Below are 24826 nucleotides of genomic sequence, written 5' to 3'. Positions count from 1 at the left end.
AGAGAATTCTTAGTCCCGCTTTACAAGTGCCGCCCTTGGCCCAGTCTGTCTGTTTTAGTGTTGAATGCATATAAATGATAAGAAGCCCGGGGACACTATTTTTATATGTGAGAAGAAATGAGTAGAGATTGTTGAAGAGTGTTTAAGGCTTTTTAATAATTTATATCAGTGGCTATAATTATTATAGTCTTGTTAATAAAAAAGTGTAATTTAGATAGTGTAATCTTAAAGAATGAGCAATCGATTAAATTAGAAGGAAAAACAAATTAATTGTATATTGCTGTGTGTAAAAGCAAAAAATTTGGTGTTATTTGTTCCGTAAATTGAAAAATTAAACGAATACATCATACTTACTCATAATATAATAATTATTACTCATTAAAGTCATACTAAATGATTGCATAATTTTATGAAATAAAAGTAGGTATCTACTAAATATATTTCGTAAATTACGTACTACACGATATATTTTATGTATTGTAATGTTCAATGGTATGGTACAATAAATACTTTAGTAAATATATTTTAGAATAAGTGAAGTACCTATATAGAAAGGTATTTCAACCTAATATAAGTAATATAACCTAAAAAGTATAATTCGTTCATCTCCTCATTAAGCCCAACTCCATCTAACAATTACTAAGCACCTTATACACTTAAAAAGTTACAAAGGGCCGAGAACATCAGTGAAAAAATCAATCTAAGTGTACTTTTACTTGAAATACAATTAACTACTACGTGCTCAGAGCCGCTTGAAGTTTCAACAGGATTTTGGGTGGAAATTTTTGTCTATGCTTTTGGAAGAGATTAATTATTCTTATCTCTATTAATGGTTATGATTGATTTGCAAGTTATTTAGTAATGGGAGTGTTTGAAAGGGACAATTATTTTACTTACAAACGCAAATTATAAATTACTATATTTCTTCATCATTTCACACTATATAGCTTCATTCAGGTTTACTTTATGGCATGATAAAGGGAATACCTAAGACTTATCCAGCTAACAATATATGTATTCACTGTAAAAAAATGTGTGTTCAATCTTCAACATTCTGCTCCATAACATCAAGTATCGTTTATTCCTTACACCTATTACCAGTAATAAAAAACTAAAAAGATTACTATCATGCCACAACTACAGTAAAGTTCCAAGCAGATAATCCATGGGTTTCTATAGGGGGAAGGGGGAAACCCTCACTGTATTTAATCCGGAATTAAGAGGTCGTTTCTTTCCAAATGGACATGTATTAGGGAGCAATCGGTCACTCTTTGTTAGCAACCTTTTATTTTGATAAGGGATGACAGAGGTAGGAAAGTAATGTTTTTATAGATATCATTGAATTGTCACCGATGATAGAGGGTTAGTTTGTGCTTTAGTTTTAGGTTTTCGAAGCTTGAAGTGTGATAAATCATAAATCACATTAAAATGTATTATGGTCTTGAATTTTAGCCGTGTTGTTATATTTATTTAAGATATGATGTACTTAACAGTCTCTTATTTTTTTTTACAAGAATAATGTGTACCTAAATTTATTTTGACCACGCGGGCGAAGCCGCGGGAAACAGCTAGTCACTTTATATGCCACCTACTTAATTTTGTTAATATGTACATTGTAACGTTATTCAATAAAACTCAATTTATAGGATTTTCTCCATTATTCGACAAAAATTTAATTATAATGTCGTTCACAAGCTTCTCTTTATTTCTGTTGAGTGTTGATATATGACGACATTTACAGATAAATAAAGAGTAATGGAAAATTACATAAAACTTGAACAAGTGCGGAAAATTTTACTTGAAAATAGCTGGGCTGGGCTAGGAAAATAGTAAACCATGCAAAACCATGCAATCAATAAATCAGTATATTAATTTGTCTATCAATATCTCAAATTTACAAAAAATCATTCATTTTATGTTAATACTAGCTTTCCGCCCACGGCTTCGCCCGCGTTTTCAGAGAAAAACCCGTTCCCGTAGGATTTCCGGGATAAAACCTATCCTATGTCCTTTCTCGGGTATCAAAATATATCTATACCAAATTTCATGCAAATTGGTTCAGTAGTTCAGGCGTGATTGAGTAACAGACAGACAGAGTTACTTTCGCATTTATAATATTAGTATGGATGTCACTACAAACATCTGGAAACGCACGAACTTTTCCAATAATATCTCGGTAATTCAAATAAAACTACACTTCTTTACAAGCTGGACGAGGTAATACAAGTTTGTAATTTCATAGAAGTTTCATATCTAAAGGTTCGATCTATCTTATCGATAACTGACATATAGGAGGAAACTACGTAACTCGGTTGCAATGCATATTGCTGACATATTTTTCATCCCGTTACATTTTCATTTATATTAATACGCTGATCTACTTGAACGTAACTTAGAGTTTTCTTAGCATATTGCAATATATAAGTATTTAGTGCTGTTTTCGTATTACATTGCAGATTTGTCGAATGTAGGTACATCATCTCTATAAGGGCAGTGGAAAATGAGGTAGAGTCGTTAGAGTGAATATCTTAGGACTTAGAATACAATAATAGACAATTGATTTTTAATAATAAATTAAAACGAAAGAATACTAAGCTAAACTAGAGTAAAACAGACGGATAGGTCTGTCCGTTCCATTTACATTACATACATTTTAACTATTTTTTGTTACACCTTTTATACCTAGTAAATTACATATAGGTAAGTCATTGAGATAATATTAAGAGGAGACGACACCGCCTACATCACTTATGTTCCACTCAACATAGGTCATGTGACGTATGTTGAGCGGTATTTTTTAATGGTTTTAAAGTGAAACGCATCAAACATGCCTTCGTTTGTGTTACGATATTGCACAAATAATACAAATAATACGGAAAAGTGCAAAGGAATAACTTTCATCGTTAAGTACCTAACTAAATAATAATTTTTAAAACTTAGTTAGAGCAATAAAATGGCGCACAGATTTTGTTCGTGGTGTCTCCTCCATACGTAGTAATATTATCTCAATGAGGTAAGTAGGTATTTTGTTATGAGGTAAGAAACTTTATATTTGTTACAAAAACCAGTAAATGTCTTCCGACCACGTGGCACTAAAACGCATGAATATGTATGGAAGATGATCCATGGGGCTGGGTGTGGAGAGGTTTCCATATTCAGCAGGCTCCCGGAAGACTGGCAATGATATATTTATTCATACTCCTCTGCATTCAACTGTATATTATAGTGTCAAAAACATATTATACTTAGATACCTACAAGCCAGGTTAGGTGCAAACAGTAGGTACTTACTTGTTTTTGAAAAAAGATTTGCAATTGTACAATTATTTTCCTTCAAATTTATTTTCAGAGCATCATTTATTTAATACCTAATTATTACATAATAAAAGTGTTTCATCTTCAAACAAACATAAACAATATAATATTAATTATATGTATTACACGTTGTAACTATATTTACTAATCTGTGGTCCATGTCTGTGGTACTACATTCATTCTAACCTCATTCTTAAGTAAATAGTTACCAAGAATTATGATAATAAGCTACGTAAGAAATAAACCACATTTTTTACATTTATTTAAATGCTTAGAAAATGTAGGTTAGACTCTAAATATAAAAAATTGAATAGAAGTGTCCCCTCCAACTACGCTTATAAGAAAAATGTTGATTAAAATCTATTACTGAGGTAGATTGATGAGTCGACGCGCTTCAAGATGTCGGTAAAGATTTTTATAATAATTTCTTATAAAAAAAATACCTACTTATTTAAACGTTGGAATTGTATAGTGAATTAATTAATTATCTATGAATATGGTGAATGTACTCTATGCTTTTTATAATTTAATCTGTAAAAAGAGTTGTCAATTTAGTCTGTGCTATGAAAACAGTTAACGATTTTCGCGCATTTCGTTCATTTCATTTCATTCGCATTTCCAAAACGTCAATCTATACTAATATTATAAAGCTGAAGAGTTTGTTTGTTTGAACGCGCTAATCTCAGGAACTACTGGTCCGATTTGAAAAATTATTTCGGTGTTAGATAGCCCTTTTATCGAGGAAAGCTATAGGCTGTATATCATCACGCTAATACCAATAGGAGAGGAAAAATGCGGGTAAAACCGCGAGGCACAGCTAGTTAAAAATAAACGCAACAGCAACAGTTAACCAACACGTAAACCGTGTTGCTCGTTTAATTGAAAGTAATGTTAAATAATGGTTTGAGACATGGCATCGTGATCGACCCTAGTTCCATTTAATTATTCGGGAATGAGGTCACATTGATTACTAGGTTTTAACGAGTGTTTGCTTGCACTTTTCGTTAGAAATAAACTTTATGGGTCTACCAACTATTTTAATATCCATCCATTGAACCTATATGAAAACGTTAAAGACATTTCTGATTTCTAATAAATGCTTTAAACAAATATTTTTTAAACTCTGAAGATACCAAATCTTGTTACAATTTTTTTCATTTCAGGGTTATATTTTTAAGAAATTGGATCCCTATAAAAATTATAAAAAAGCACATCCAATTGAAAAGCCCCAGAGGCTAGGAAGTCGGTTTGTAACCTAGTTTATGAATCCAACTTTCTGTGATAAAAAAGAAAAAGTCTAGACCAACTTTTTAATTACATTTGTACGTAGCTTAAAAGTTTTAAACAAAGTTTGCGGTAGGACTGTGTATTCTCCCGCGCTGGTTAAAAGATTTGCTTTTAATTCCTCTTGGAAAGGGAATAATGTAGGTATTAAAAACTTTTTAAGCTATTGCATAGCTTTTATCTCTTACTTTGAGCGCGGCGACCGAATGTAAAAATTACGTAGCGAAAAAACCTAACACCCCCCACTCCAACCGGCACAGCGATGCGATGCTATGCTTAGCTTTACCGCGGCAGTCCTTGAGTGCCACACGTATTTTTTTTTAAATTGAATCAGACTTTAATACTACAGCTAGCGTTTACAAGGTAAGACTTTTATTGCGTTTAGATCTCCTAGTTGTAGGATGTACTTTCACAATTGGTGTGTTCATTAAGTTTAAATCCAAATACAGTATAATAAGAGTAGAAGATAAGTATTTTATGCGCAGATGTCTCTAGATGACTCTACTGTACATTATATTATGAAGATATTAATGATTCGAAGCTATGTTTGGTAATAATTGATGCAATCGCTTAGTTCTTATTGGAACCAGATTCAGGATTATATGTAAGTAATTCGTAATTATCTTACTGTAAAGCTTCTTTCTTTTTCGCATTACTATAAAAGTTTTATTTTTTATAATAGATAAAAAATGTGATCAGTTACAGCATTAATTGCAGTAACTATGTACAACCCTCTTGACAGTTATATATTTTAATTTTTAGTTTTTACATACTTAAAAAATGGAATTACCAGCTAACACAATACTATCTCCAGTTCATAGAACACACATTAGGGTCAGTCCCTAATAAAACAAATTGCTTTAGCGGACCTACTGATTCAGAGGCTTGATTGATGATCGTACAATGAATTTTAACGGTCCCTACAAAGAAAAATTACTCAATCAATTATTTTAGACACTTCTGTGTAAATTTTACTAAAATTATTGATTAGGTACTCTCAGTTTCCTAACAGCTAATATAAGAATGTTTATTACAAAATTGTGAACAACTTTTATCTTATTTTGACTGAGTTCATCTTACTCTATTTATTTTTTAACTGGTAATCATGTTCTATCATTTTTACATCTATTATAAATCCTTATTTACGGTACTTAGATGAAAAATGGGCATGATGCGTCATGGTACCAGCCCCAGAAAATTGTCAGAAACGTTTTTATGTATTAAATATTAATGTATGCTTTTTATATTATCTATACATCTCATAAAAATAAAATCCATCAGGATACCATCTACAATTTTATTTACCAAGTCATAAAATTCGTAACCGATAACATACGTCAATATGTTGAACAATCGAAGTGTTGCCATAAGCCAACACAGATAAGCATCATATTGCGTGACAGGTTAATTATCTGTATTTTGTACAACATTAAGCAAATCCTTTTCGCGTAGACTTGCTAACTTGACTTAGCTGAAGGTTAGGTAAGGTCGGAAGACACGAGGTTTAGTGATGTAACTTTTAAATGCGTTTCAGGAAGTTTCTGGGTGTGATTTACAAGGTTTATTGTATCTTCTAGCAGTTGTAGTTTGTGCTAGAAATATCCCGATTTTATAAAAAATATATTGAGTAAATTTTATTAGTTAGGTACTAACTAACTATAACAAGATTGAAGTAAATTTTACTAGTTTCAACATTTATTTACATCAATGTACGCGATGTATTAGAACAATACCTAAACTAAAAAGTGGGCAAGCCACCTGAAGACAACGGTCCGGCCGTTCAGGGTGGATTCAGTAACAAACGCGCAGAAGAAATACATAAACATAAAGATATATAAAATGTAACACAGTCAAAGTCATAAACACACCAAATATGACTAAAGCAGAGCAGAATATCTTCTAGATTCCAGGCTTATATCTGCGAAGTACGTGTCTTGCATAGCTGTGTTGGGTATAACATACCATCTAAAACCACGAGAATCTTTATTACTATGTATTTACCTGTGTTTTATTGATGAATATGAATATACTTACATATAACTAACTATCATTCAATCCCAGTACCTAAACAAATTCTTTTTTTGAATAAAGAAGTTTCAATAAAAATTTTCAATAATTCAATATTGTTGTGTGTTACGATTTAACTGAAAACTACTCGATCGATTTTAAAACTCATTTTACACCTAGAGAGCATTCATTAATTGGCTATTTTTATCCCGGGATAACTCGGGACTAGAACAAAATAAAAAAACACTAATACTGAGTAGAGCTGTGTTTAGACCGATTGCCATCTTACAAATAACGGGAAATAAAAATAAATCGTACTTATAACTTTTTCAGTGGAATAGCGGCGAGCGTACTTGGAAAAACCTTTTAGAAATCAAAAAATGATATTTATATTGCTATACATATTATAAAACTAATAACTTTTATAGGGTATTAGCTCTACACCCCGGCTTCGCCTGTACACTGTCGATTGGTCGTGCCAACTCAGAAACCCTCGTGGGCTCATGTACAACACGTTGCTGAAAATCATCACATGATCAAATGCATTGTTTATGATTATATAAAGGACATACAGACAAACATTCATTTAAATGATAATGAACATTTAGATCTATAGCGCTACTAATTTTCCTCAAAGAGCCTTTTAAGACGATAGATTTTATGCACTTAATACATAATATTATGTAAAATATAACTATATTCTATGTAATATATATATGATGATGTTTGTGAAAATACTGACAACTAGAAGATAACAAATCAATTCAATATATGGAATGTAAAGCCATCGTGAATAGTGTGGAAACTTAAAGCTTATATGGAAATTCTTTGCGTTTGTGCTCAACTATGAAATCTACATCTGTATAAGCCTATTTCAATTTTAAATTCTTCTTTAGTTTCCCAAGTGCCAAGTAGTAGAAGCTAATATTTGATTTGACGTCACAAAAAACTAATTGTTTATTTAGATATAGTAGTGTAGTGAAGTCCCGTGTCCCCTAGTGGAGTAAGGGGCAGATGCATTAATTATCCATACATCTGTTTCACTGATCGATTTTCTTTAGGGACAAGTAGGTGATCAGCCTTCTGTGTCCTGCCAGACCGAGACATTTTTTTTTCTTCGGTTCTACGCTCATGCGTCAACAACTGTACCAAGGAGGCGGTCGTTATTTAGATTTATTTAGGGTAAATTTTGTCGCGTCTTTTGTGTTGTTATAATTGGCTTGTAAACTTGAGAGCTTAGTAATAATACTTAGATGAATAATGTATCGTACTTAAAAAAAAAAACAATTTTCCTAAGTTGTTAAATTTCGAAATGACCTTGTTTCTGTACAATTGAAATTAAGCTCCTCACTTGGATCGTGTCAAAATATTATTTAACTTCAAAACTAATTACTATCGATCCCTTTAAAACAGCGTTAATACTGAATTTCTCACTTCATTCCTATTATAAAGTAACTGAATCTCATAGAATTAGCCGAATTAAGAAACCCGACAAGGTTGGAGAGGTTAAACGATCCTCTAATTGGGTTCGTTGGACGGACAAATACTCTTTAATGCCTCTGTTTAATTAATAACTAATGTTTCAACGTTAAAATTTACTCTTTTAGGGCTACGTGGGTCCTGCGGTTTCATTGGTGAATGATTTTTTGTTGTAATTTTAAACATTTTTAAAAATTAATTGAGAATTTCTTTAACTTAAGCTGTCAGTCATAGATGGTTGCACGATGGCTGTGTTAAAATCGACCAATTGTTTCTAATAATAAACAAAACAGACATAAATACAATCTTACAAACAACATCTATATGTATAACATCATATCAAACTGTAGCTTTAGAATAAGTTATTAATTTTATTTATATCTAGCTGTGTCCCGCGGTTTTACCCGCATTGCTCCGCACCTGTTGGTCTTAGCGAGATGATATATGCCTATAGCCTTCCTCGATAAATGGGCTATGTAACACAGAAAGAATTTTTCCAATCGGACCAGCCCCCCTATGCAAGTGGCTTTCTGTTAGCGTAGCGTTCAATAGAATAGACTACGAATGTATTAGCAGTAGTTCCCGAGATTAGCGCGTTCAAACAAACAAACTCTTCAGCTTTATAATACTAGTATAGATTAATATACCAAGTTATCAGATATAAGACAAAATTCCCAAGAATAGGTTTACCAAAATTGTCACAACATCTAAGGGCGCGTTCCCACCGTGTCGTGACGACAGATAATCGTGTAGTTTTAAGTATCGTGGCTTATATGTTTAAATGGAGGTGTTCACATTTAGAACGACACAATTTACTGTCGTCTACGACAGTTTTTGCAGTGACGACACTTTGTCGTGACAGTGGGAACGGCAAGCACGACAGTCGTAAAACGATAAAAAAATTGTGGACGGCAACTCTATGACGTCCATTGAACTCAGGAGAGTAAACGCACTGGTAATCACCAAGCGAACGCAGAGGCGACTAGATTTGTAGCTTGCTGATGATGTGTAAACGACAAAGCGACTGCCAAGAAACGATAAAATGTCGTCGCGATCCAATGGGAACAGCTAGATACGACAGTCGCTACACGATAAAAAAATGTTGACGACAAACAATCGTTATAATGGGAACAGGCAGAGACGACAGTCGTTGAACGATAAATTAGTCGTTACGACATAGTGGGAACGCGCCCTTGAAGGTCGACAGGACAGTATACAGTGTATATTTGTATGTAAATGTCGCATCGACCCTCGTAAACGATTTTATTGCTGTCATACTGGGCTGAGTACAACACTCGGGAAATATGGTTGAGAATAAAATGCGTTTTATTGCTCAATTCTGGGGCCGACTTTGTATGGAAATCTTTAATAATCGTTCAGGCGAATAAAAACATTTTCTTTTCATCTAATAAAGTTTGTTTTATTTATCGGTTTTCAATAAACGATATTATTTATTCAAGAAGTTTAACATACAATAAATATTTTTAAATAAATTTTAATATCATGAATTTGTAATTATTACACAATATCAAACTCAAACATTTATTTGTTCGATTAGGCTTCTTCTAGAAGCACTTTTTAATCGTCATAACATATTTTTAACCACCAATACTAGACGTTCAAAAACAGAAATAAAATTGTTATTATTGAGATGACCTGATTGTTCCTAAGAGTCGGTTGTTATGTACTCCTTAGTTTTCAAAATATTAAGTATGTATTTCCTTGTTAAAGTCGTTTAAAATTCAGACCGCAAAGTACTGGTTTGTCCACTTTCCCTCAGACTACTTTCTAGACTGATTAGAGTCTACATTTATATAATTCTAGTTTCAATGCTTCTCGTGTTATTATTTTTTAATATCTGAGCATTATTCTTTATTCTACTTTATGCAGAAAATAATCAACCGCTCTGTTGCTAGATAAAACTCGTCAATGTAACAATAGCATGATATTAATGTAGCCCGTTTTATGTTACACAAACATATTATGTACTAGCTTCCGCCCACGACTTTGTACGTGCATCCCCGTTTTTCCCCGTTCCCGCAAGAATTTCGGGAAATCCTTTCTTAGCGGATGCCTACGTCCTAACATCTACCTGCATGCCAAATTTCAGCCCGATACGTCCAGTGGTTTGGGCTGTGCGTTGATAGATCACTATATCAGTCACCTTTGAGTTTTATATACATACTAGCGGTCCGCCCCGGCTTCGCCCGTGGTACATATGAAAAATAGATGTTGGCCGATTCTCAGACTTACCCGATATGCACAGAAAATTTCATGAGAATCGGTCCACCCGTTTTGGAGGAGTATGCAGACTAACATTGTGACACGAGAATTTTATATATAAGATATAGATAACTAGTAGCTTGTCCCGGCTTTACCTGGCTAGAACTAAATTTTATGTTTTTCAAGTTATTAAAAGTTCCTAATGCAGAAGACAAATCCGTGAAATCAAAAAGCATGAAAATCCGTTCCGTCGTACTTGAGTATACCTACTACTTACATCTACACTAATATTATAAAGAGGAAAAATTTGTTTGTTTGTTTGTTTGATTGTAATGAATAGGCTCATAAACTACTGGACCGATTTTAAAAATTCTTTCACCATTCGAAAGCTACATTATCCACGAGTAACATAGGCTAGGTTTTATCCCGGAAATCCCACGGGAACGGGAACTATGCGGGTTTTTCTTTGAAAACGCGGGCGAAGCCGCAGGCGGAAAGCTAGTCACTAATAAATATATTATCTACTTACTCACATCATTATGTAAATCTTGACATGTATTCCTATAGCTGTTTGTGTATCGTACATATTTAGAACTTTTCCTCCATATATCGCGATGATAAATTTCTTACATCGTTGTAATCATATTACAATGCATGCCGAATGTATATTTCATCGCTATACCTACGTGAAGTGGATTGAGAGTCATTAGAATGAGGTTAAATTTGGACAACAGAGTGATTTTACTATATAAAAAAGATATTCTGACTGTACTTTTGTTTAAATTTGTTAAATTTATGTGTTATGTACAAATAAATGATTTATGATTAACATTACAGACAACCAAACAGTCAAATAAAAACACATTTTATTAGCAACTAGCTTTCCGCCCGCGGCTTCGCCCGCATTTTCAAAGATAAACCCGCATAGTTCCCGTTCCCGTGTGATTTCCGGGATAAAACCTATCCTATGTGTTAATCCAAGTTACCCTCTATATGTGTGCTAAAATTCATTGTAATCGGTTCAGTAGTTTTTGCGTGAAAGAGTAACAAACATCCATACAAATTGGATAGGATTTGCGAAGGTATTTAATAATACAGAAGGTTTATTTTATTTTGATAATAGAGTCCTTTGTTTCAACTTTAGCACATTAATTATAAATTAAGGAAAGTCAACCTGATCAAAGGGTTATAAATAAACTTGTACAGGTGACGTTTGAGAATTCAGCAGTGTTCGCTTCCATTTTAGTACGGTTAGCAAAAAAAGTTTAAATAGATATTGTCGCATATTAAATAATAATGATAATAATGTGGTTTTGTTTGATAATTTCAGCCTGTATGTTCGAAGGGAATCTAAAATTCACGTTATTAAAAAATTTAATGTTCTACTATGCAATTTATATAGGTAAAACTACGATAACTTTCGAATTTATAATAGCTTTCCACCCGCGGCATCGCCCGCGCAGTCAAAGAAAAACTCGCATATAGTTCCCGTTCCCTTGGGATTTCCGGGATAAAACCTATCCTATGTCCTTTCTCGGGTATCAAAATATTATCTCTATAACAAATTTCATGCAAATTGGTTCAGTAGTTAAGGCGTGATTGAGTAACAGACAGACAGACAGAGTTACTTTCGCATTTATAATATTAGTATGGAAGTATGGATAAATCAAGCTGTTTCAGATGAGATTGGTTACAAACACTCTGTCATAATATTAATAGAAAGTAAATACACGCTAACATCTATTAATGGCATTAAAACTTTATATAATTAAACGTTAAATACGCTCATTGGGACAAGTTGGGTCTGGAAATAGCGAATAATGGTCTACATGTAGAGTTGGGAGTTGGGACGTCATGTAACTATCCTTGCTTGTTTTATGTTTTACAACTTGTACACGAGTATAAGAGAACTTCCAACAAAAGGACAGTGAAAACTGGACTCTGTATTTGTAAGTTCTAATGTTGATAATTACAACGAGGTTTATCTTCTTCATCTATACTAATATTATAAAGCTGAAGAGTTTGTTTGTTTGAAGGCACTAATCTCAAGAACTGGTCCGATTTGAAAAATTATTTCGGTGTTGCCCATTTATCAAGGAAGGCTATAGGCCATATTATATCATTACGCTAAGACCAACAGAAGCGGAGCACCGAGCAACGCGGGTGAAACCGCGGAGCGCAACTAGTTAAAAATACGTCTGTAATCTTGAATTGCCAAAGCTTGTCTTGAATGTTGAAATTTTCAAATATTACTGAGATTTTATTTCATATATTTTTTTGCTATAATCCTAAATTCTTTTCAACTCAAGTTCCTATGGAAATGAGAAAAAATAACAAAAGGTTTGTAACCAATGTTTACAATTTGTCTAATTACCATTAAGCTTACTTTGTTTATCAACATTTTTAAGTAATTAGAGAAACCTGCTATAAATAAGACGACTGCTTTTCAAATTTCGTTAAATTAAAAGCTTCTAAGTGATTAAAAATCGGGGTATAATAAGATGTTATCGCTTAGGTACCTATAGATTACAAGTTATTTACTGTTTAGACTTAAGACTATGTTGATATGGGTATGGATTTTCATAATATATATATATATATATATATATATATATATATATATATATATATATATATATATTTAGATAAAGGGTAAATACAGTGTTTAAAAAACATTTTTAATTGATCACTGACAAACGTTCATAAAATATTAGATTATACTTAAGTCAAGTGACCCTTATTTAATTTTAAAATTAAAGAGATTAATGGCGTAGCAAGGGACACACGATTTAAATAATTAAATTTTTGAAGCCATCGCGGATTGTTTAAAACAAATTCAATTTCATCCGTCTGTTTATTATTCAAATTTATGTTATTCCGTCGAGCGGTTTGTGGAATTATTACTAGAATTTCCTTTAAGTGGTTTCTCCATTTTAAAATGTCATTGCGTTCCGGGGAATGAAGCTTCGTGCAAGTTTTGTTTTTGAGTATAATTCTAATGTTTGTTTGTTTGTTAGTGGAAATTCTATTACGTATAGTATAATATAAACACTCTACAGAGAGGAGTAGTATGTACAGAAAGTGTTATAAATATGGCGCGTTTATTTATATTTGATACTTAGCAAACCGGGCGAACTCCGTTTCGCCACCAGAGACACATTTTCTTTGCTATAAACCTCACGGAGCCCGAGACCTTTCCAACGAATGCAAAACCGTGGAAATCGGTTCGTGCGTTCTGGAGTTATAGCGTCAGGAAGGAAAACCCGACTTATTTTTATATAGGTAGGTAGTAGATAAACGGGAGTAAAACAAAATCACTGTATAAATACAATCTATCGAAAATAAATATTCAATGTATTTAGGATGGTACAACTGATACAAATGGGGAAAAACTTATTAACTATTTAAGATATAAAAGACAGCAGTTTATGAACTATTATTTTGTTTTTAACGAGCTTTTATAAGCTCCTGACGAACTTTGCTAAAGTTCGAGCGAACAGTTGACAGCAAAAGTTCATTTTAACCTAGAATTTTACTGGTTTCTATTCTAAAGATGAATGAATGATGATAAAATATCTGCAAAAGAGCCTTTATTAATTAACTTTATCATAAATTAGGATTTTAACAGGATTATAGAGTTGATCAAGAATTTTAGAAGAAATGATTTCTTTCACAAACAACAATAATTCTGAAATATTATAATTTGGTGGATCCAACAACAATGACTCAGCGGTTTCTCTTGAGCGTTGAACCGTGTTACAAAAATATTGAACCTTAAATATTCAAAATTCGTGTATTTTACAAAGGAAATGACAAAAGACTCATTCAAGTAACCCAAAGCAAACTTCCTTTGTAACGTATTATTAGTTACACATCACTGGCAAAGTACAAAATTGTTCCTCTCAAAACAATTTGCATTAAACCTTCATAGTCCCTCAAAATCGTACGATTATTATGAATTCGCGCCAAAATACTATAACAATAGAGGTCAACGCCCGCCCACCTGTCATATTTCATCTGTCTCATTCACACTTATTGCAATTCTATTTGCACATCCCTTTCTCGCTTCACAAATGGCGCAGGCAGTTAGTTTTGGTATGAATTATTGGTTTGCTACACGTCTATTGTTTATGAAATAAGATTGCAGAATCGTAAAATAAACATGCGATTTCCGAACGTTGTGTTTAACCTAAAATAGGTTTCTAGCTATACTAATCTTTCATTATTTACAAAACTGGCAAACATAGTGAATGTTTACTTTAGAAGATTGTTTGTTTCTAGGTATCCTATAGAATTTAATGAAAATATTAAATCACGTATTTGAACTTATTCCGCCATCCGCTTTTCGCTGGGGCGCCTATATTTTTGTGTTCTTTTAAATATCAACCTTCGAGTTGAGATATATGAGTATTCATATTTGATAAGCTGATGGTAACATTCAATGCGTAAAATGAAGAGAATTTTAGTTTTGCAGCTATTTATTTATTTCTGATTCCTTACAGCTATTCTTACAATAATTACATAATAATAAATCCTTAAATAAATCAAATACGCCAATTAAAAGGAATTCCATTATGAAGTAAATTCAATTTAAATTTAATATTTTAAATGTTCTAAGTTCTAAGTAGTCTTATAATGTAAGATTTGATTTAAAAATTTTTACATTTATATTTCATATATGTATTTACATATCAGATTCTATTTCATATCACGTAGGAATTCAATTCTTTTTTATTAGGTCTGCTCTCAGGAACACATCTGCGGAGTGGCGCACTTACATAAAAAATTGGTGCTACATTTCACGTCAAGTCTAGATTTGTTCTTATATTTATTTCTCAGGCTATTTTTTTAAATCAAATTATTTTAATGATTTAATACATGCTTAAAACATTCTGGTTAATATATGTTTAAGATTCATTAAATCATATAATATATTACATAGGTACATACATGTACGTTACATATTAAAATACGAAGGTATCAATAATGTGTAAAAATACTTAATTTTAACTAAAAGTTACGGTACAACAACTTATCAAGCATAACAAAAAGAAAATAACATTAAATCGTAATACCACTATCATAAGTTTACGTTTATTACGCCTGTTATATCACAGATAAAATAAATAGCCGTTTTCAGGCACGAGTGTCGCTAAGGTCATCCTTTGTTACAGATGATAACACCTCATATTTTTTCAGGCCACATTGTATACGACTTGTTTTGACTGTCGCCGCCTAAATTATTCATTATTCTCCACGTTTTTACCAGTTCCACAAAGTTATGCGACGTTTCACCGTAAATTATTATTTGCTAAAGAAATGTTTTGAGAGCTTTGACACTTCGAATTACGCTGTGACTTTATAAGCAGATTTTCAAACGAAATGAAAAAAAAAAGTTCAAACGTAAACGAAATTTTATTAAAGAAAAAAAATCTACACAGATAAAAAAAACAAGGTTATAATGACGTTCGCGCGCATAGTTTGAATTTGGAACAGGCCTGTGTAAACATCCTTCAAAAGAAATAGTTCACCAAAAATGATCTTTACTGAAGAAAGCGTCGTCATCGGCTCGTTCCATATTCGACAGCTTCCAATATAGGACACGAAAGATTGCTTGTTTTTTGTTTGACGTCCTGATTATTTTTTAATCTGTACTTTTCTGAGGTAATGGATTTGTTGTAGGACGCAATAAATATGAGTTTACGCTTAGTTTACGTGATTGAAGAGAAATAAAATACATTTTTTGTGAAAGATCATACTGATACGAATTTTTTTTCAATAAAAAATATTTTTTAAGAGCTAGCGCGCACGAGCAACTTTGTCTCCGCAACTATTTTGTCTCTCCACCCATGGGCTAGTATGAAAGTGCGCGCACGTAGCGACGCAACTCCCCATACAATTGATGGGAGAGACAAAATAGTTGCGGAGACAAAGTTGCTCGTGCGCGCTAGCTTTAATATTCAACAAAAAATCTACTACACAAAACAAAGTAAATGTGAACATTATACAATCACTAAACACAAATGAAAATGTATGTCGAACCCTAGAACTATATTTACGGAAGTTAAAACTCTTGTTAGTAGGTAGGTACCTAACTACCTACCTACGTAAGAAAAGTTCAAAGTTTTGGGATCATTTTCTTAAGGATGTCCGATGGTTTTGGATAAATTACGAACACATTTTACTTTAAAAAAAGTAGATGTTGTTTGCTGAAAATTGTATGATTATCCGAATTTATCTGACAAGTTGTAATGAACAAATCATCAGCTCGAAACGATATTACATTTCAAAACTTTTTATAAACAAAATCTCATTTAAAACATGAAAGAGTACATAATAATCCTCATTAGGAATAATATAACAATTTATCACTTGAACAAACAACATGCTTTTACAAAATTGGTGGCCATTTTTATTCATATTCCCGCGCTCAGCGATTACGGTTTTCGCGCGAGTTGTGTTCTTTTTTTCATAGCAATTTGCGCGCCATTTTGTGTCGAAATTTTTGACAAACAAGATTTCTTTCATCGTGTGGCTATTCAAAAAGCTATTTTTAAACACATGCAATCCACGTTTTCCAATTTTAACTGAATTTAAAAAATATAATAAATTTAGTTCTGTAAAATTGTGATTGTGAATATAAATCTTTGCTTATTGACTCTAAATATTTTATAGATAATAACATAAATCTATAATATCATAATTAAAATTCAATTTACTACAGTATAATATTATTCGTTTCAATTAAACGTTCGTTTTTGATGAACCTTCACATAAAAATTAATATTGTGTGTCTTGATAATGTATTTAAAGTCACGCACTCATACTTAATTGATGATCACGTAAATATAATTGACACTTGATGATATATTGGCAAATATACTTCTTTATCTACAATACAGCGTAGATTTTCCGACATTAAAATGGAATTTGGATAGAGATTAGAGAGTATTAACAAAATAATCAATTTAAATTTGTAACTAATTTAATTTTTTTTAATATCTGATTTTTCTTGCAATCTACCTGAATATTAGGCATTTAGCTAGAGGTTATGAAGGTAAAGTAAATGACTTGAATGGTATTAGTCCAATGACCAATCCATTATATTATGCTAAGACCTCATATTATGAGGTCCTGTGGGGCCTTTTTTTAATTCTTTTAAACTAATTTAATAAAGAACAATGATGATTTCAATAGAATGGAATTGTCTAAATCTGGATTAGTATATTCACTGTTAGAAATTTGGAATATTAACAAAAAAAAAAGGATTAATCGAATCGACGACTATTGTGCCTTGTGGTTTTATAGATTTTGGTGGTTGTCATGGTAACGGAACTTTTATTATTTTAAATCTCAGCGGCTTGGCTCAGCGGTATCTACTATCTAGTTCATCGGATTAGCCACATTAAAATATACAGTATTATTTAATTTTGTCCATTACAATTGGTATGATTGAAATATAAACCCATAGTAAATCTAAATTCGTTCAAGAAAGAAATGTTGGTTTTTGTTTGAGAAATATAAGTACTTACAAGCTAAGCTTACAAGATTACGATATAACAATCAGTAATCTAATAATTATTTTATAATCTATGATTAATATAGGATTGTTAATCTAAATGAGAGAGAGAAAAAAGGCTCCAATTCCATATATAAATGCTTTTATTGAGATGGACTTCATCAGATCGTTTAGGAATAAAGACGGATTAAATGCATTGAGGTATTATAACTTCGTATAGAGAGGACACCACGAACAAAATCTGTGGGACAATCGCGGCGGTGCGGGGCGCGCGTGGGGCGGCTAGTTAGTCATAGATATAAGCGATGTTAGAGACACTCTGAGATGGCTCTAACTCGTGTTACAAATAGTGTGATGCCCTCTCTAGTACGTAGTACATAGTAACTCAATGATTAAATGTGATTTATTTATTACTAGAGGTCCGCCCCGGCTTCGCCCGTGGTACATATTTCGCAATAAAAGGTAGCCTATGTCCTTTCTCGGGTATCAAAATATCTCCATACCAAATTTCATGCAAATTGGTTCAGTAGTTTAGGCGTGATTGAGTAACAGACAGACAGACAGAGTTACTTTCGCATTTATAATATTAGTATGGATATTGTTTATACTTTATTACAACCTAGAGTTTAGAACACTTTTGTTCGCAACAGCGATTGCAGACAAACAATTGCATTTTTATAACTCTTTATAATAATATAGTGAAGTCCCATGTCCCCTAGTGGGGTAAGGGGCAGATGCATTATACTGTATACATCTGTTTCACTGATCGATTTTCTTTAGGGACAAGTAGGTGATCAGCCTTCTGTGTCCTACCAGACCAAGACATTTTTTTTCCTACCACCGGGAATCAAACCCAGGACCTCTCGGTGTTACGCTCACGCGTCAACCACTGTACCGAGGAGGCGGTCATGTATGTTAATATTTTATGATATAGCGATTACAATAATTGTTTAGAATTGAATTTAATTGCGATAAGAATTATCAGCCATAATTTTAAAATTGAGAAAATATAAATGTAGAGCCAAAACAAGGCTTAGGTATTTATTATTATATCTACTTATTTACGTTATATATGAAAATGGTTTTATACGTGATTATAGCTATTAAATATAAATTATAAATATTACGAAAGATTATCGTGTAAACAACAACGAAACTATTTTTACGTTCGAATAGATTGCACGCATTTTTAAAATCGAAACGCAAATCAATTGCAATAATACATCGGAAATTCAGTTTGCAGCAACTAGTTTTACCTTCAGAAATAATAGAAAACGCATTTTAATATTATATTGTTTATTTATTTATTTATTTTAAGGCTTATTAGCAGAGTGTACATCAATGAAATTACATTAAAAATATAGAACATCATGGACAACCAATAATTATCAAAATCGGTTCATAAATGACGAAGTTATCCGCGAACACACATAAAAAAATATATACGGTCGAATTGAGAACCTCCTCCTTTTTTGAAGTCGGTTAAAAAATGAGCACTGCATATACTAAAAATACGTTAAACACATTAAAATATGTTAAAAAAATATTCTAACCATATTTTCCTTTCCAGATCACATTAAATATGGTGGAATGATGCGGGAGCGATGCTGCTGCAGCAGGCATCATCCTTGCCTGGACCCAGCGGCACGGCCAGTCCCAAACCGAACCGGCCCGGCGCAAGCCCCAACTTCACGAGAATAAACAGCCCCTTGACACACGATGCTAAACTCAATAGCCCCAAATTGGGTAATAGCCCCATCCTGGGCAATAATAGCCTAGGAAATAGTCCTATCGCAAATAGCCCAAACTTGAGCGCTAGTCCAAAGTTCGGGAGCCCGAAATTGGGAGGTAGTCCGAAATGTGACAGGTCTGAAGATGATGAAGCGTTGGATAGGATCCAGGGAGAGTTGAAGGAAGGCTGGACGGTGCATACGGGGAGAGATGGAAGACTCTATTATTGCAAGTAAGAATAGATTTTATTGTACCTGTAGTTTTATAGTAATCGTTAATAAAGTATTTATTTGAGTTTACGTATTTCCTTTTAAATTGGAAAACTAATTAACTTTTACTATAACCTGCGAAAGGCGATAGTCTATAGTGTATTTTCATTGAGATATACATATGGAGACGACACCGCCTACATCACTTATGTTCCGCTCAACATAAGCCATATGGCTTAACTGCACGCTCATTTTTTATTTGTTTTAAAGTGAAACGCATCAAATATGCCTTCGTGTGTGTTACGATATTGCACAAATAATACGGAAAAGTGACTAACATAACTTTTCATCGGTAAGTACCTAACTAGATAATAGTTTTTAAAACTTAGTTAGAGCAAAAAAATGGCGCACAGATTTTGTTCGTGGTGTCTCCTCCATACTTAGTAATATTATCTCAATGTGTATTTTAAACTTTTTTCCTGTGATTTTTATAACGTATTTTTAAGTCAAGGAAATTTCACATAACTTCGTTTAGTTTTAACTAGATAAGTGATTGATATTTTTAATATTATTTTTTTCAACATCCCTAGTGGAAATATTATTAGTCTGTCTTATTTATTAGGTACGTCTAGGTGACCCCACAATCATTGTTCTGCCAGGACATCCCAATCACGTAACGGTATGAAATACAAGTACACACAAGGACCTATTCTCGTCGTATTTATCGTATTATTGTACATACAAAACTATATGAACGTCCATCGGTAAAAATTAACATGAGTGTTTTGTAAAATTTTACACGTAGAAATTGTAAAAATATTATGATTAACGAATTGATCATCTCCGTCACAATTTTTGTTAATAATGTCGGCAAAAAAGATATTGTACATAAATAACATTGTGAAAATAATTAAATAAAATAGTATCTACGTCGTAATTAATGCATTTTGAAGGAGAAGCGTAAGTAATTAGATATCCTAGGATATTCTAAGTTTAGTAGACTATTTATATGCAGATAACTTGGAGCTTCGAGTCTTTGCTTTAGATATTTTATCTCTGTAGATTATATACAAATCTAAATGATATTATATTACCATAGTTATGACAAAGACATTGATCACAGCGCGCTTCTATCTTTTAGGGTTGCCACATTCTAGATTTTATAATAAAGTGTCGCAATTGCATTTTATAATTATTGTTGTTTTACATTTATTAGTTTACTACATTTTCTAAGCTAAATACCTACCTATTTATCGTGTGACATGTAAAATTTGACGTTGTAAAGTTTAAGTGTTCAAGGTTATGACTTATGACCTTTTCGAATCCTAGAGAATGTCTCTCTAGAATACGAAAAGGTCATTTTCTAATTCTAGAGATAAAACAAAGAGGTACTGGCTTCCTTCAAAGGCTTTTTCATGGTTTTTCCTAACCTTTTAAGGTCAAATTAGGATATTTGTAAAGAAAATTAATTAATTGCTATATATTTCTCATGACACTTAGTTGTGAGCGTTTTGATGTATTGAATGTAATCGATCGGATTTAATTAAGATGGAGTAAATAATTTAAGGCTCGTATTTGGCCTTCTTCTAATTCTATGCTTTGTTCCAAGTAACATACCTACATACCTACATATTGTATCCATACTAAAATCATAAATTAAATCATTATTGTTTAATCTTTATGCTTTAGAATGAACGAACAAATTCTCATATTACTTTTACGAAGTGTGCTCTACGCTTTCTAAAAGCGAAACTGCAAGGAAAATTCGAAACATCTAACGGGCAAATTAAAAACTATAAAGTAGGTCGCTGTAGTGGATTAAATTTTTCAATAATAGGAGCTTTATCAAAGGCTTGCAACACAATACAAACGGCTCGCGCTGTGTTTCCCGCCATTGTTTAGTGTTGCCATATTATTCGGATTAATGCGTAATATGGAAGGGTTATTAAGATTTTTATACTTTCGTGTAAGCGAGTTAATTTATAACGGCTTAAACGATTTTGTCAAGTGGCTTGCAACTTTGTTATTGCTTTGTTACATTGTAGTGCAAAGCTGATTACGTCACGTGTTTGTGGGGAAAATAAATTGCGTACTTATTGCGTAGGTATTTATGTTTTCAATGTCGAATTAAAAATAAAAGTTATTAAGTGTAATATATTTTGTTTTATTTATATAAACAGTACGTATTCATTGTCGCTTTTTGTTAATGAAACTTAGGATATTAAAAATGGATCTCACATAAGAAAATAAATATGTAAATGGAACTTATAAATAATTTTGGACAATAGTGATAATTAATAACCATTTATGCTATTGAGAGAATTAATAATTGATAAATAGTCCATTAGGTATTTATAGGTCGAAACGACTAGAAAATATGTATAAGTGACCTGTATATTTATTTATTTTCAGCTCTACCAGTTATTTTATTATCTGTACTATTTGAATAATTATTATATCTTGCAACTCATCTATTCTAGTTCTCATTATATCTCATTAATTTATCTGCATCGGCTATCGATTGGGTACATAGCTACTTAAGGGGACGTCGACAACGTATACAGATTGAGGAGATTTCCTCATCTTGGTGCAATGTTACTGCTGGCGTTCCTCAAGGCGGCGTTCTCTCTCCCCTCCTTTTCTCCATTTTTATTAACACCATTTCCAAAAATATTGAGTCACCCTACCATATGTATGCAGACGATTTCCAATTATATAAACACGCATCACTACTCGAACTACCTGAAGCGATTTTTCAAGTAAACGCTGATCTTGCGACAATCGTCTCATGGAGTAAACATTACGGTTTAACAGTTAACCCAATTAAAACCAAAGCTATTATTTTCGGAAGCAGGCAGCTCGTATCAAAAATCGACTGGGCCGATTTACCAAGTATCGTTGTTGATGGTGTGTCTATCCCTTATAGCACACAAGTAAAAAATCTTGGTTTGACACTTGACCAAACTTTTTCGTGGGATGAGCAAATAAAACAAGTCCGTAAAAGGGTTTTCTCATCGGCGTTCTCGCTACGGCGCTTACGAAACTTTTTACCGATCGCTACGAAAATTACGTTAGCTCATTCTTTACTCCTTCCTCTCCTTGATTTTGCCGATTCATCCTATCCAGATCTCCACGAATACCAACTAGACACCCTTGAGAAGCTTCAAAATTTTTGTATACGATTTATTTATGGATTACGTAAATTTGATCATATTTCTGAGTTTGGAACAAAATTAAACTGGCTCCCCATTCGCTTCCGCCGGAATACTCACATTCTTCATCTCCTGTATTGTATTTTATTTCACCCTAAAACACCGTCCTACTTAAAAAACAACTTTAACTATCTTAGCTCTACTCACACTCTCACTCTTCGTTCTTCCAACATTTTATTATTATGTACTCCTGTCCATCGGTCAAACTTTTATGACAATTCGTTTACTGTTCGTGCCATTCAGCTCTGGAACGCCTTGCCGGAAAGTATCCGACGTGCACAAACGCTCAGTTCTTTTAAGTCCCTATTGAAAGCTCTTTATCTAGCCATGCAATAGTTGCATTAATTTATGTATAATTATAATTTTTGTATCTATTGTTATATATATATATATATTATTGTAGTTTGTGTAGTGTATAATACAAGTATATTTATATAACTATGTGGTATCTATGTACAGTATATGTAGTTTATGTAGTATGTAGGCATTTTTTTAATATATCCTTTCTTTTATTTCTTTTTGCGCTATCCTTATTCTTCTTACATTTCCTTTCCTACCAGGTTGCCTGGCAGAGATTGCTGTGTAGCAATAAGGCCGCCTATTGTGCAAAATTTCTGTACCTCATTAATTTGTATCTACCACATTTCCTATATTGTTTTGTACAATGAAGTGTTATAAATAAATAAATAAATAAAACTCTTACGTAACTATTTGACATGTGCAGCCCTGAATTCAAAATGGCGGAAGCACGTCATTCGTTCCCGCCTTCTCTAGATGAATTGAATTGAGACAATGTACGCGGCATCCGTTTGCGAATTATCTGTAAGAACACTCGTTTATCCAATTATCATGATATTGGTTCCGGTTAAAATGATAACGTATAAATGTATGTATTTGAGTTAAACCTGTGATATTTATAAAGAGGTTTCAAATTTAAACACAAAAAGAAGGAATGGAAATTACAACGAGGATTATGCGGGCGCTAATTAGAAAAACGTCAACACTAATTTTCCTAATTTTAGGTAAAATTTTTACCACAATTTTCAAATCATTTTAATAAGACTTAATAATTTATCTTATTACAAGAAATAGGGGGACTTTTGAAAAAGGATTCGGCCTACAAAAACACAAATACCTTATGTCGTTAATAAAAACACAAAATCGGCAAACAGACTTTATTTAGGTAATCATTTTATCGATTGTTGCCGTGTAATTACGCTCGCAATTCACACATTTCATACACAATACACATTGCTATTATTTCATAACCCGTTCTCATGACGTTTACTTCCTCTGAGTTTTGATTACGATTTAGAAATTAATGAATTTAAAACGTGACCTAGTTATCCTAAAATTATAGCAAACGATAATTTTTGATAGTGCTTGTTCTTCATTTATGCAAACACTATTGAATAGATTAAGCTGTGTTTTGATATGCAGATAGATTTATTATACTTGCATGTATGACATAATAATATTGAGTGTATCATGTAATGCCTACAGGCGTTGTATTTTATAGATAGTTCTATAGACGATTGCGTGAATGTTTGTTGCTGTTTCACGCAAAACTTGGCACTTATATAGCTTCTGCTTGTTTGTTATCTTGTACCTATATAAACTACTGAACCGATTTATTTGAAACTGCCAATAAACATAAGAACTATTGTTAAACAATCATAAAATCTAAAGCAATACAATCACAGTCTTTATTTTCTAAACAACGCTTTACTGTTGTTCTCACATCGCACTGTCACATTAACGCAATAAAGGCTTTGTCAGATAGGACGCGTATTTTAGCGCTGCGTAGTAGCGCTGCAGCGTCCTGTTTTAACGTCGCGCGAGGCTTCG

The 24826-nt window shown here is 32.6% G+C and overlaps 1 protein-coding gene across 1 annotated transcript in view; it reads left to right on the top strand.

The window, feature by feature from the left end:
* The window catches only part of LOC149482626 (uncharacterized), a 160619-nt gene that overhangs the window by 37776 nt on the left and 98017 nt on the right, over positions 1 to 24826 (top strand). The window contains exon 2 of the mRNA XM_089703233.1: positions 19397 to 19789. Coding sequence (XP_089559359.1) covers positions 19431 to 19789 — 359 coding nt within the window. The 5' untranslated portion in view covers positions 19397 to 19430. The remainder of the gene's footprint in view (positions 1 to 19396; positions 19790 to 24826) is intronic.

The sequence above is a fragment of the Colias philodice genome, chromosome 14, assembly GCF_061535455.1.
Source record: "Colias philodice isolate Cphi_HAF_F1 chromosome 14, ilColPhil1 Martin Lab GWU primary, whole genome shotgun sequence".
Lineage (NCBI taxonomy): Eukaryota > Metazoa > Arthropoda > Insecta > Lepidoptera > Pieridae > Colias > Colias philodice.
This window is presented reverse-complemented; position numbering and strand designations above follow the sequence as displayed.